The sequence below is a fragment of the Colobus angolensis genome, unplaced genomic scaffold (genome assembly GCF_000951035.1).
Source record: "Colobus angolensis palliatus isolate OR3802 unplaced genomic scaffold, Cang.pa_1.0 Scaffold91, whole genome shotgun sequence".
NCBI classification, from domain to species: domain Eukaryota; kingdom Metazoa; phylum Chordata; class Mammalia; order Primates; family Cercopithecidae; genus Colobus; species Colobus angolensis.
This window is the reverse complement of record NW_012123043.1, coordinates 5,867,274-5,881,528: the sequence shown is the minus strand read 5'-3', so window position 1 is coordinate 5,881,528 and position 14,255 is coordinate 5,867,274. Positions and strand designations below refer to the sequence as shown.

Here is a 14,255-nt window from a genome sequence, read left to right as displayed (position 1 = left end):
TTGAAGACAGGGAAATCTGGGTAATTCTGATCTGAGGGGTGGTAAGTGAAGCTAAATTGGTGACTCTTGAACAACACGGCCTTCAACTGCATAGGGCCACTTACATGCAGATTTTCTTCCTTCCCTGCCACCCCTGAGACAGCAAGACTACCCCTCCTCCTCTTCTTACTCGTCAGCCTGCTCACATGATGACCCACTTAATGAACAGTAAAGATATTTTCTCTTCTTTATGATTTTCTTAGTAACATTTTTTCTCTAGCTTATTTTATTGTAATAAGGTATATACTACATATACAAAATACACATTAATCAACTGTGTTATCAATAAGGCTTCCAGTCAACAGTAGGCTATTGAGTTTTGGGGCAGTCAAAAGTTATAGCAGATTTTCAACTGTGTGAGAGGGTCTGCATCCATAACTCTCACAGTGTTCAAGGGTCAGTTTATGTTGCCTGACAGAGCAAAATCCCGGTATATATTTATATATATGTTATATATTTATATATGTTTTATATATATGTAAGTTATATATATATATATGTTAAGTTATAAAGCTGTTTTTAACCTGTAGTCCAGAAAGTTCCAATTCTTCTTCGGGTGGTCTGGGGTCCTCACCAAAAGGAAATCCTGAGACACTTCACGTCCTGTCACTAACAAAGCATGCATCATGCTAGAAACAGCAACTCAGTCAATGCAGAGGAAGGCTGAAGCCAAGATACACTGATAACACATTTTACCAAGTGTTTGTCAATATTATGCTGAGAGAAGAGAGCTGAGGCAGTATCTAATACTGTATCTGTCACTGTACCATGGAATTTGACACAAAGAACTCAGAGCTGAGTCAGAATACAATTATTAAGCCAAATTTATTTTACCCCCTTTTTAAAGGTACTCCTAAGCGGGGAACAATGCACCAAGACACTCCTGCTCCATGGCATCTTTAGTTCAGGCAACCAGGCAGGGACTGTGCTTCTCTCCTCCTGCCTCAAAGAGGCAACTTTTCATTGTAGAGATTTGCAAAGTGCTCATTCATTGTCCTTAGGGTTTTTGTCTGTTATCACTTAAATGCCCAAATTCTGTTTTTGACTGACCCAGGCTCACTCTTGTATTACCACCCTCAACATGGGATAAGGTTAGCTGTTAGGAGCAAAATTAAGCAGATGCCTTCTAAGAATATTCCTGGGGAAGATGGTAAGGGAAAAAAAAAAAACCGCGAATTTAGCAGTTTGCCTCAAAGATTCTCCTCCACAAGATTTTCATTTTTAAAGAATATTGTCTTAATGCCCACCTCCTGGCAATATCCAGGTAATATCCAGCCCACTGGTTAATTTTGGATGATGGAGGATGGGAAGAGAGACAAGCCGCAATGTTTTCCTCTTAGCAAAACAGAAAAATGTTTGTGATCCTCTTCTCAGAGTACACCTGAACAACAGGAGTCATCTGAACAGGAGGACATAAGCATTTCTGCATGAAGACCAGGCTTCTGTAGGCACACCGGATGACAGCAGAAGCAGCACAGTACAGGGCAGAGCAAAGTCGCTAAGTGCTTATAGTTCAAGAGGCTGGTTTCAACATGCAATGCATTCTGTTAATGACATTTTAGCATAATAAATGCCTTTCTAACAGTTCAATGAAAGTCTCACTATCCTTCCTGAAATAGCTTTCTTGGTTTTACATTTCACTTAGAAATACATATTTAAAAGATCATTTCATCAATCTTCTATACTTTTTCGGCTGATTAGAATAAGGTATACCACAATCAACTTTCCACTTACCCTTTTACTTTTTTTATCTATGTACACTCTGCCTACTCCCTTTTACCACCATCTACCACAAGAAAAATGAGACTCATCTTTTAAAATTGTGGTATAACAAAAAGACCTGGGTCAGAATCCTGGCTCTGCCTTTACTGGTGTTATAGGTATAATCACTAATTCCGCTTTCTCAACCATAAAATGGGAATAATATCACCTACCTTGCAAGACTGTGAGAAGTAGAGATACTATGTAAAGTTCCTAGTATAGTACCAAGGGTATAAAGTCATCATCACCACTATTAACCTCATGCAAGAAATACCTAAAATCCAAAAGTGGCAAAAGAAAATGTATGCAATAAATATCACAAATTATTTTTTAAAAAAGATACACAAGTCAATCTGGTAAGATTCTGAAAACCCTGTCACCTGCTTTATTTCTGGAGAAGGGTAAAGGGAGAAGGGAAAATATTCACTTGAATTTGAGGGGCAGCTAAACTGGAAGCAACAATTTCAGGCCTCTAAGGTTCCTCTGATCCATAAGGGAATGCTGAAACTTCCTTGTTTGGAGATTCAAAGAGTTTAATTTTTCCCTAGAGCAAGATCAACAATTTTCACTGGGATAAAAGAATAAAGAACAAACTCAATAGCACCAAATGGGGTTTTAACACAGAAAACAGGGCCACTCCTTTTAAATGCAAATTTTTACATTAAAATATGTTTATAAATCATAGTAGTTGTTCTTCCTCTTGATTCAACATTTCTCCCTCCCCTAACAGGAGCCCTAGAACCTGAAGAGCATGTACATTACTAACCAGATATACAATCCAGCCGCCCCGTCCAAACTGGAATCTGATTACTAATGGACTAGACTCGGGGCTGCCCCAAGGGATAGGCAGCAGTAACTATGCTCTCAGGGAGAATGGGTACTGAGGGTGCCACCAGTCAAAGAGCCGAACGCTGTGCACTGGGTCCAGGATGACTTGCACACCCTGCTCACTGCGCAGTTTCCGACCACCATGGACAGGGGAATCTTGGAACACCAGTCTCACTCGATGATGCCGCATGTCCGTGCTCACATTGATAGTAAACTGAAATGGAAAAGCAGATTCAGTATCCAACTCACACAACCTTGGTTTCCAACAGCTCACTCCGAAATGAAATAGTCCAGACTACTTTACACTGGCTAGGCCACAAGATTAATCTCTAAATTACAACACGAACACTTTTTTTTTTTTTTTTTTGAGAAAGGACCTCGTTCTGTTGCCCAGGCTGTAGTGCAGTGATGTGATCTTGGCTCGCTGCAACCTCCATCTCCCGGGATCAAACAATTCTCATGCCTCAGCCTCCCGAGTAGCTAGGAATATAGGTGTACACCACCATGACCAGCTAATTTTTGTATCTTCAGTAGAGACAGTGTTTTGCCACGTTGGCCAGGCTGGTCTCAAACTCCTGAACTCAGGTGATCTGCCCACCTCGGCCTCCCAAAGTGCTGGGATTACAGGTGTGAGCCACCACGCCCAGCCAACCTTTAAAGATATAAAAAATTAAGGACAATTTCATGGGGCCTTCTCAGCTTCACATGTTTAAACTATGCTAAAGAAAGCCTCACTAATGAGCACTTTGGAAGGCCAAGACAGGCAGATCGTCTGAGGTCAGAAGTTTGAGACCAGCCTGACCAAACCCCATTTCTACTAAAAATACAAAAATTAGCTGGGTGTGGTGGCGGGCACCTGTAATCCCAGCTACTTCGGAGGCGGAGGCAGGAGAATCCCTTGAAACCAAGAGACAGAGGTTGCAGTGAGCCGAGACTATGCACCATGGCACTCCAGCCTGGACTACAAAGCGAGACTCCGTCTCAAAAACAAAAAAAAAAAACTGCATATATGACACAATCTCAATAATACAAAATTATTTAATAGAGAGTACGTACATATTAACAGACACATTAAGAGAACAGTTCCCAAAAGATAAATTGCAGTTATAGGATAGTGGAAGTCTAAGTCACCTTTACTTTGTCAGTATATTTATGTATTATTTAAAGTCATTTACCATTAAAAAAAAAAGTTACTTTCATTGTGGAAGGGTTACCTCATGTATTTCTGAATGTAAGCCTAAGATACAGAGAAGACAAATTACATGAACTCTCCAGTTGCCAAGCCAATGAAAAAATTTTAAAACCTGGAAAAATATGCCAGAGGCGCATACATTGTTTACTAATTATTGGCCAAGCCTTGAACAGTAATAATATCACACAAAGGACAGAGCTGAGCTGGTCACTCTATATTTTAATATCTCATTTGTAACCCCTTATGCATGCCTCAAGGTCCTGACATACAGTGCTCATGTATATATCTCATCATTCTTCCTAATAGGATAATGTTTCTCAATCATTAATGACCACTACACATGAAAATGCAAAAACATTCCCTTTCCTACAAAGAAGAAAAGAAGGTAAAATATTCTCAGATATAATTAACATCTCCACAAATCTGTCTGTTGCTAATATACAGGACTGATTTCAAACTTTTTTTTTTTTTAAAGATACCTTCCTTCATGGTCAAACTTACAGATATCCTTCAAAACTCAGATACAGCAAAAGTCTGTAAAAAAGCTCAAGGCAGTGGCTCACACCTATAATTTCAGCACTTGGGAGGCCGACGTGGAAGAACTGCTTGAGACTAGGAGTCTGAGACCAGCCTCAGCAACGCTGTGAGACACCCATTGCAACAAAAAATAAAAATTAGCCAGGGGTGGTGGTGCGCACGTGTAGTCCTAACTACTTGGGAGGCTGAAGCAAGAGGATAGCTTAAGCCCAGAAGTTTTGAGGTTGCAGTGAATGATGATTCTATCACTGCACTTCAGCCTGAGTGACAGAGTGAGACCATGTCTCTTAAAAAAAAAAAAAAAAAAAAGCTGTGGTTCACTTCCTTTCAGAATGAAAAAAAAAAAAACTGAGAATGACATCCTGAGTCCCTACTTACCAGAGTAAATATCATTCCCATGACAATCGGAATAAAGATGAAATTGAGGGTGGTGACCTGCAGTAGGCAGCAGTCCTGGTCTGGATTGGTATGAACATCTTCGTACTGAACGGGAGGCTGCAATCCTCCTGTACACTTGCTCTTTAACCTAGGGGACTGAAGAGAACTAAGAATTAATCCAATGTCTTAGAAGAAATGTATATGGCTCTAAGAGTCTACCAAAGAAAATCCTATGGCTTAACTAAAGCTAGTGAGATACATTTTTCCGTTATCTCCTCTCTCTATATATATGTTTCTATACAGAGATCAAAGAAAATTTACCCTTTGAAAGAAGGGGAAATACATTTGGATGAGCGGGTTTATACTTCATTTAGATGGTATCCCTTGCCATCTAACAAGAAATGGAAACTTACAGCCTCTACCAGAGGTTCTACAATGTTTGAAACATTGCAAATTCCTTGTAACTTGTCAGGCTCCAAAGAACATCTGCTGGACAAAAGGGAAGGAAGCAGAAGTGGCCACCTAATTCCAGACCCCATAAAACAAAGGAATCACAAGTCTCGGAACTAAAGGAAACCTCAGCATTCACTTTCCTGCGGTAATCCTACTGTCTGCTTCTAGTCACATTTCACCACTGCTAAGACTGCCTCTCAATTCCTTCTCAGAAAGGTCTATGGTGGACTTCCTACCAATGTCTAATGGATACCACAGACTGTGTAGATCTTATCAAATGCAAAATATCAGAACTAAAATTCTTCCCCAGAACCATGTTTTTGAAATAAATCAATAGGAAAATAAGGTTTACTTTAACTACAAACTTATCTGTAACCCACTTGCCATCACGTGAGGAATAACTAATAGTATTTGTGTCTCATCAGTGAAACACTAAGGAGAGGAGACAAGTGAAGACACCTCCCTTCCCACCTCAACCCCGCACCCCCGACCCCACCCCGCTCCATGTGTTTTCACCTGTCTCCTCTACTTAGTAATGGGTTTATGGGTTTCTATAAACCGATTGCCGTATCTGCTCATAATTCCACATAAGAATATAGGGTGATCATAATTACACCTAATAATACAGCTGTCCTTTGAGTAATACTGTCACATTGTTCAAGGCTTGGCCAGTAATCAGATTAGTAAACAATGTGTGTGTCTCTGGCATAATTTTTCCAGGTTTTAAAAAATTTTCATTGGCTTGGCAACTGGAGAGTTCATGTAATTTGTCTTCTCTGTCTCTTAGGCTTACATTCAGGAATACATGAGGCTTCCCCTTCCATAATGAAAGCTTTTTTTAATGGTAAATAAGTTTAAGTAATACATAAATATATTGATAAAGTAAAGGTGACTTAAGACTTCTGCTATCCTGTAATGGCAATTAATCTTTTGGGAACTATTCTCTTAATATGTTCTCTCAACATTTATACTTCACTCGTAAATAATTCAGCATACACTTACATTATCATTATCATTATCATTACATTACATTACCACATTATCATTATCACCCATAAGAAAACTAACAATTATTTCATATTATCCATAGCACATTCTGATTTCCTAAATTGCCCCAAAATGTCTTTTATAGCTTTGTTCCCTTATCCAGGATCCACTCAAGATTTACTCTTTGCAGTAGGTTGTTATCCTTGTCTTTCAATACAACATAGTTCCTCTTTTGTTTTCATGGCATTTCGGGTTGAGTATCCTTTATCCGAAATGCTTGGGGCCAGAAGTGTTCCCGATTTTTTTGGATTTTGGAATATTTGCATTATACCAGTTGAGCATCTGAAATCCACAAACCCAAAATCCAAAATGCTCCAAAAGGCATTTTCTTTGAGCATCATGTTGGCACTCAGAAAGTTTCAGGTTATGAGGCATTTCAGATTTTTTATTTTTAGGCTATACACTGTTTGATTTTAGTAAGGCAATTTCATGTCCAGTGTTATGATTTGAACGTTTGTGTCTCCTCCAAAATTCACGTGGACACCTAATCTCCAACACAATAGTATTAAGAGGTAGGGCCTTTAGGAGGTGACCTACTGGGGAGGCCCTCCCTCATGAATGGGATTAAAGCCTTTATAAGAAAGTCTTCACACTAAGTTCAGCCCCTTTTGGCATTCCACTTTCCACCATGTGAGGACAAAGTGTTCCTCCCCTCTGAAGGATGCAATCAGACACTATCTTGGAAGCAAAGGGACCAGGCCCTCACCAAACACCAAACCTGCAAAGAATTTGGACTTCCCAGTCGTCAGAACTGTGAAGAAATAAAGTTCTGTTGTTTTTAAGTTACCCAGAGTCTGTGGTACTGTTATAGCAGCACAAACAGACTAAGAAAGTTATCTAGGGAAATCTCTTAGAACAAGGTGTTATCTGAAAAACAAAGAGAAGACCACATACCTGTTTTTTGAACTTGAAGTTGAATTCCCACATTGGTTCCTGTCTGTTCCCAACAATCTTTCTGCACCAGAAAAGTAAGCACTATAAGAAAGTAAAAATAAAATAAACCAAGAAAAAGAAAAAGAAAAAAAATCAAAATACACTACAATCAAAATAATCAGCAAAAACCTTTCTGTTTGACAGCTCTAAAGCCAGCCACGGTCCCAATGCTGAGATTTTACTTTGGCACAGATAGACTCCCAAGTTGACACTGGTTCAACATAAAAACAGACAATCCCAGGGCTGTTCAATATGGAAAGGAGGGACCAATATAAGTCAACCTCAGAGGTTACTGACAGCAACCCCTATTGTTCTTATCTTCAAAGACAGAAACGTGTTATCTAGAGACTGGGGCATCCTCTCTGATTCAGCAGGCTAATCCTCTACATTAAAATGTAAGGAGAGCCAGCAGCCACCAGGCAAGATGATACAAGGCCATAAGGTAGGCAGAGAGGCTGGCCCTATAATAGAAGCAAACTGCTCAAGACCCTCTGGGAGCAGACAGCCAGTAAGGAAACTACAGAGCTAGGCTGAATTCTGTCTAGAATAAGCCCCTCAGTGAAAGTCAGGCTACAGCTAGGGTTAAGCACAAGAAGTGAAGTACCTCCCAGGGGATAAGGGGTGGGTCGTCCGCCGTGCCAGCTGTCCTGCCCTTCAGACATGCCCTGTACGTCCTGCTGTTCCATCAAAATTAATGGGCTTGGCTTTAAGGGGAAAACACTTCTGCTGCCATCACAACGGCTCCAGTGTCCCACACAAGCTATGCTACTGAAAAGAGAGAGAGGGGGAATCAAATACGAAAAGCTGGAGTCCAGGAACATGGGACAACTTCCTTTAGGCATGCTGGCAACTCCCTGAATGCCACGCAATCATGGGTATACAAGTGGCAAGGCCAAGCATGGGACACCTGTCACTGCAGGCCCCACACCCTCTTCAGAAGATCTCTAACAAGGCACAAAACAGCAGCCAGATGGCCTGGGCTTACTATCTGGATTAAGACCTTAGTTTTCATTGTACTTTGGCTTTTTACAGTCCACTTTAAAAAAATTAATAGACAATGATAAGAATATGAAGATAGGGGTATTTTAGAATTTAGGCAGTAGCACTTGCATTGTGCACTGGAGCCGCTAAGATGTGTCAAGCATGAGGAGTTTGCCCAATGCTGCTCTGCTCCCAGCAATTGATTCACTCCTGGCATGGCTAACTTTCGGATGATCCCCACGCTCACCACAGTTAATCTGATACTATCAAATGTTTTGGGGAAAAGGGACACTGTAAATGTGAGAAGATACACTGTCCACTCATATTACAAGCAGAAGCAGCTGCTGGGTGAAATCCTACTCTCCTGGCATTCTACTCCTTCTCTAAATCCACCAGTTAGCATGATATTAAATTGAGCTCAGCCAATGGCCCTGACCACCTCAGTTTACAAGGCTGGGGGAAACCTCGATAATCTTGAAATCAATAGTACCCTTTTAATTAATACGTATCAGGTAAAATGTGATCACCCTAGAGCTAAACTAGGGGAGAAGAATCATTATATGATGTCTAATACCATAAAAACAAACTATAAGAGAATGGAAAATGCTATGGAACATCAGATTTGAGGTAGGAACAGAGTAACCTTGTTTGGCAAAGGTGATTTAGTAATTTTATCAGGGAGGAGAAAAAGAGAGAATGGACCAAAGGCTAGTAGACATATTTACAAATCAGAAGAATGACAGAGACTTGAATATAAATGTATGAATATAAAATATCAGGGAAATCCCGAGATAAAAAGAGCCTAGAACACAGAAAGAACTTGAGAGAACTAAGGTTTATGAATCAGGGTACCTTATAGTCTATGAGATGCCCTACCAGAGCCTGGCAATAGCCTGGCACAGGGCACTTCCAAATGCTACAGAAGTCAAGTCTACACCAGAATCCTTTGACGAGGTCAACAATAAACGGGAATCCCTAATGTCAAGGTTGCATTAGAAAGAGAAAAATAGTGAGATGTTCACGTCATACCTCTGTACCGTGATTTAAAGCCTCTCTTAAAAATTACAGCATACATCTACCATTTCAGTTATGCTCTTCCTAGCCCAAACCATCAAAACCGTTACATCTAAAGGGGTCCAATGTACAATGTATGAAAATAAATTAAAAAGAATAAGGAATACACTAAAAGCACCGCAAAGCTTTAAGGTAAGTATAAGATAAGCCAGCCAGCACAGCAGAAAGGTCTTGGAGAAGTGAAATCTCTGAGCCCTGAAAGTTTACATTAGTCCCTTAGCAGCCTGGGACCTACACCCCTCCCCATCAAGGAAGTTGGAGACAAGCCATGGTAACAGGCCTACCATACAAGAGTCCATTAGTCAAACCCCAACACAAATTCTCACTTACTTTGGAATTCTTTAATGTGCTGGGGGTGCTTTCTGGAATGGCTGGATTCTTGGAGATTCGAGCAGCAAATGGCTCATACATATGGTACAGAGATCGGATCACACAAGCCCGGAGACAGCGCAGCTTCTCCATTGACTCTGGTCGCAGACGCAAAGGCAGGGAAGCATCCAGCGTGTAGTGCCTGAAACATGACACATTACTCCTACCAATATGTGACCTGTCTCTCCTGCTCTAGGTCAGTCTCCTAAGACTCCTGGTCTCTGTATGAACTTTACTGCAGTATTCCACTGGCCAGTAGGTAGCTTGTCCCCAGTGCTACTTGACCTCTTGGCAACTTTTATGTCTTTGCCTTGTAATCCTGCAGTTCACCATCCATTTTTAAAGTTGAAATCCTCACTTTTTTCCTGAACACAAGAGCAAACTCTGAATTGGTATCAGTATATTATGCTTTAACTGCTCAAAAAGAACCTGTCCTAGAGGAACCTATACTGGAGAAGAGCCACTAGGTTCTCCTGTCAGGTCTACAATGAGTTCTCTACTCCTTTCTACTTCAACATTCCTTCCCACCACAGCCTGACAGTTTACAATTGTCACTACACTTTCACACCTAGCATCAAAAACGAGCCCTTTTACTAATGACATAATTTACCTACTCCTCACCACTACAACTATACATAAGGCTGCATAAGTACAAAAACTGTGTAATACTTAAAGACGACTAGCAAATCAAAGCAACACCTAATCCAGCTGGAAAGATGAGCAGATAAGCATCTGTAGCTTTGAACATTCTAGCTAAAATAAGCCTCTGAAGAAAAGTCAAAGACAGTTCTCTCTGGGACTTGAAGCAAGACGTTTTGCTGAAACTGGATACTGGAGTGGGGAAGGAGGCAACCACATGGAAGACAATTACCTGGATAATTAATAATATCAAATTTAAATTAGAGAGGAGCTCAAGGAGTCCAAAGCTGGGTCATGCCCAGACAACATGGAGTAGAGAAAGTGAAAAGAGGTCACCATCCAGTGAGTAGCTCCAAATCACAAACAGTAATGAAATCAGCTACACAGATAAAAGAGTGAGGTCTCTGTGGTCGCACCTTCGGTACAACCTGGTCCAAAAGGCAGCAGTGCAAGTGACAGTCCAGGCATTCTTACAAATCAGGGAAAAATTCACAATGTCCTCAGGACGGATATAGGAGGCCAGCAACAGCCAAATATCCATGGGATACTCTTCTCCTCCAGCCCCGTCCAGTTCTTCTGAAACAGAAAAAAGAATAATCTCTGATCTTCTACACACATATCTAAAGATACTCGATCATTTCATTTCTCTCAAGGATTAAACAGTTAAGAAAATGGTTTTAAATAGGTCCACGGAAACCCTTCAAACTTATCATTTCCTGCTCATCCTAGCTGCTGGAAACTTTTACCTCCTGTTGCCCAAGTAAATAGGTTTTGTTCTTAAGGCCTTTACTTAACAACTATTGGCAATACCATTTTGAAGTTTTACTTTTTTTTTTAAGACAGTGTCTCACTCTGTTGCCCAGGCTGGAATGCACTGGTGCAATCCCAGCTCAGTACAACCTCCGCCTCCTGGGATCAAGCGATTCTCATGCCTCAGCCACCAGAGTAGCTAGGACTACAGGCATGCTCCACCGCACCCAGCTAATTTTTTTAGTAGAGATGGGGTTTCACCATGTTGACCAGGCTGGTCTCGAACTCCTGGCCTCAAGTGATCCACCCGCCAAGGCCTCCCAAAGCGCTGGGATTACTGGCCTGAGTCACTGCACCTGGCCATCATTTTGAAGTTTCAAAAGTGCCTTTGCACACATTGTATCACTCAACTCTAATAATTCTTCAATGGAATAAGAAAAATATTATTGCACCGTTTTACTAATAAGAAAAAAAAAAACAAACTTGTCACTCAGTCAAGGGAAATAGAACCAAGATTTTCTGACTCCGAATTCCAGCTTTATGCTATTAAGCCCTGCTCTTGGTTTCTCTTTAAGTCTCCACCCACTAAACATTTTCAGTCGGGAAAAAAACAAAATTGACCTTAGGATGGTAAAGGGAGGCTGGGAGCAGTGGCTCATGCCTATAATCCCAGCACTTTGGGAGGCCAAGGCAGGCGGATCACGTGGTCAAGAGATTGAGACCATCCTGGCCAACATGGTGAAACTCTTGTCTCTACTAAAAACACAAAAATCAGCTGGGCATGGTGGCACATGCCTGTAATCCCAGCTACTTGGGAGGCTGAGGCAGGAGAATTGCTTGAACCGGTAGGTGGAGGTTGCAGTGAGCTGAGATGGCACTACTGTACTCCAGCCTGGGCAACAGAGCGAGATTCTATCTCAAAAAAAAAAAAGGATGGTATAAGGAAATCTCAAAGTACAAATTAAATTAAAAAACCAGATAAGTTACAGTGCATTCTCATTACACATAACTACCTTTTGTAAACATGTTTTATTCTTCTAGTTTCTCCTTGTTTCATTGCAAGTTTGACCTATGATCCTTGCCAGAGACACCTAATCACTCTTTAACAACATATCCATGCTGGGTGCAATGGCTCACGCCTGTAATCCCAGTACCTTGGAAGGCCAAGGCAGGTGGATCACGAGGTCAGGAGTTCAAGATCAGCCTGGCCAAGATGGTGAAACCCCGTCTCTACTAAAAATACAAAAAAATTAGCTGGGCGTGGTGGTGGGCGCCTGTAATCCCAGCTACTCGGGAGGCTTAGGCAGAAAACTGCTTAAACCCAGGAGGCAGAGGATGCAGTGTGCCAAGATCATGCCACTGCACTCCAGTCTGGGTGACAGAGTGAAACTCCATCTCAAGGAAAGAAAAAAAAAAAGTATCCCTATCTCTTCCTTCTTCACTCATTAGTGTTAATTCTCCTGACCTTGATGTCTACTATACTTCTCAGGTTCAGTTAATACACATGCTTTGTAAAGATACCTGAATCTGAGCTAATCCTAACCCTAAGCCTTACTTCAAACCTAGTCATAGAACTATCCTAAAATTATCAGCTTTCTTCCTTCCTGGGGAAAAAGCCCTTACACCATCTCCCCAAAGTTGCCCCTGCTTTTCTAGCTAACTGCTTCCCACAACTCTATGATTAAATCAAGTTCTTTGGCTAGGTTCTTCACAACAGAGACCCAATATGCCTAAAACATCATTTTTTCTAATTCTTATCCCTCTTATAATCTCCAGTAATCATGCAAGACTCAGTCTACCATGTCCAGGCCCCACTTTCTCCCATATTACCTCTTCTCTCTTTGAAAGAGAAGGCAAACAACGGTTAAAATTTCCTCTACTGTGGCTGACTGCAGTGGCTCATGCCTGTAATCCCAACTCTTTGGGAGGCCAAGGTGGGAGGATGGCTTGAGCCCAGGAGTTCAAGATCGGCTTGGGCAACACAGTCTCTACAAAAAAACTTAAAAATTAGCCAGCCATGGTGGTACATGCCTGTAGTCTCAGCTACTCAGGAGGCTGAGGTGCAAGGATCAATCGAGCCCAGGATGTCGAGGCTACAGTGAGCCATGACTGCACCATTGCAATCCAGCCTGGGCAACAGAGTGAGTCCCTGTCTCAAAACTCCAAAACAAAAAACAAAAAAAACAAACAAAAATTTCCTCTACTGAGACCCATAAGGACTTTTACAAAGCAGAGTGCTATCAAAAATTTTGTCTTTAGAGACAAAATTTAGTAAACAATGAAGAACTGTCAGTGTTTTATACATAATTATTAAGAGCTTTCAAAACAAAGTAAATAGAATTAGTAAATGAAAGCTTCATGGAGGTAAGTCATGAAGGACATGAAGAATTTTGATAGGCATAGGTTAAGAGGAAAAGCATGTTAAGTGAATAAGTGCTAACAGGAAACCAAAGGACTCAGAAAAGCAAAACATGTGAGAACAGTAAACAGAAAAGTCTAACAAGATTTTAATGACATTGAGAAATTACTGTTAAGTCTTTTAGATGTGATAATGGGTAAAAAAGATAACTACTAAGATATTTACAGAGATGATGATGGTATATCTGGAAATTGTTTCAAAATAACCCAGCGTGTGTGTGTGTGTGTGTGTGTTGGGGTGGCGGAGTAATGGCTGAAGTAAAAATGGCCGTGAGTTGATAGCATATAAAAACGAAAAGGTAATTTAAAAAAGAAAGAGAAAAAAACCTTTTTAATAGCCATGAGTTGATCACTGTTGAAGTTGGGTAATAGTTATATGGAGTTATAATCAGACTATTCTCTCTTCTTCTACATGTGTCATTAAAAAAAAGGCTTTTTAAAAAAAGAAGAAAAATACATTACACCTGCTAAAATAATAAAATAAAAAGAAATTTAAAAAGAAAAAAAAAAAAAAAGACCAGTCTGATGGAATGGAGAAATCTAATGGAGGTAAAGTAGAATAAGGAAGTAAAATACGAATTATGGTTAAGAGCCTGTAAACCACAAATCATATATCTGATGAGTGACTGGTAATCTGAATAGATAAAGAAGTCTTACAATTCAGTAATAAAAAGATAGCTGGGTGTGGTGGCTCACACCTGTAAACCCAACACTTTGGGAGGCTGAGGCAGGTGGATCACCTGAAGTCTGAAGTTCGAGATCGAGACCAGCCTGACCAATATGGAGAAATCCCATCTCTATTAAAAATACAAAAAATGGCCGGGCGCGGTGGCTCAAGCCTGTAATCCCAGCACTT

General features: G+C 40.7%; 1 protein-coding gene across 2 annotated transcripts in view; it reads right to left on the bottom strand.

Annotated features, from left to right (window-relative positions):
* Positions 1–845: 845 nt before the first annotated feature.
* Positions 846–14,255, bottom strand: part of TMEM183A (transmembrane protein 183A) — a 17,882-nt gene continuing 4,472 nt past the window's right edge. Inside the window, exons 4-8 of one of the 2 annotated variants that reach the window (XM_011931785.1) lie at positions 10,648–10,807; positions 9,554–9,734; positions 7,130–7,210; positions 4,736–4,891; positions 846–2,842 (exon numbers count right to left, since the gene is read on the bottom strand). In XM_011931785.1, coding sequence (XP_011787175.1) covers positions 2,657–2,842; positions 4,736–4,891; positions 7,130–7,210; positions 9,554–9,734; positions 10,648–10,807 — 764 coding nt within the window. In that variant the 3' untranslated portion in view covers positions 846–2,656. The remainder of the gene's footprint in view (positions 2,843–4,735; positions 4,892–7,129; positions 7,211–9,553; positions 9,735–10,647; positions 10,808–14,255) is intronic. The other variant, XM_011931786.1, reaches the window with a different exon arrangement.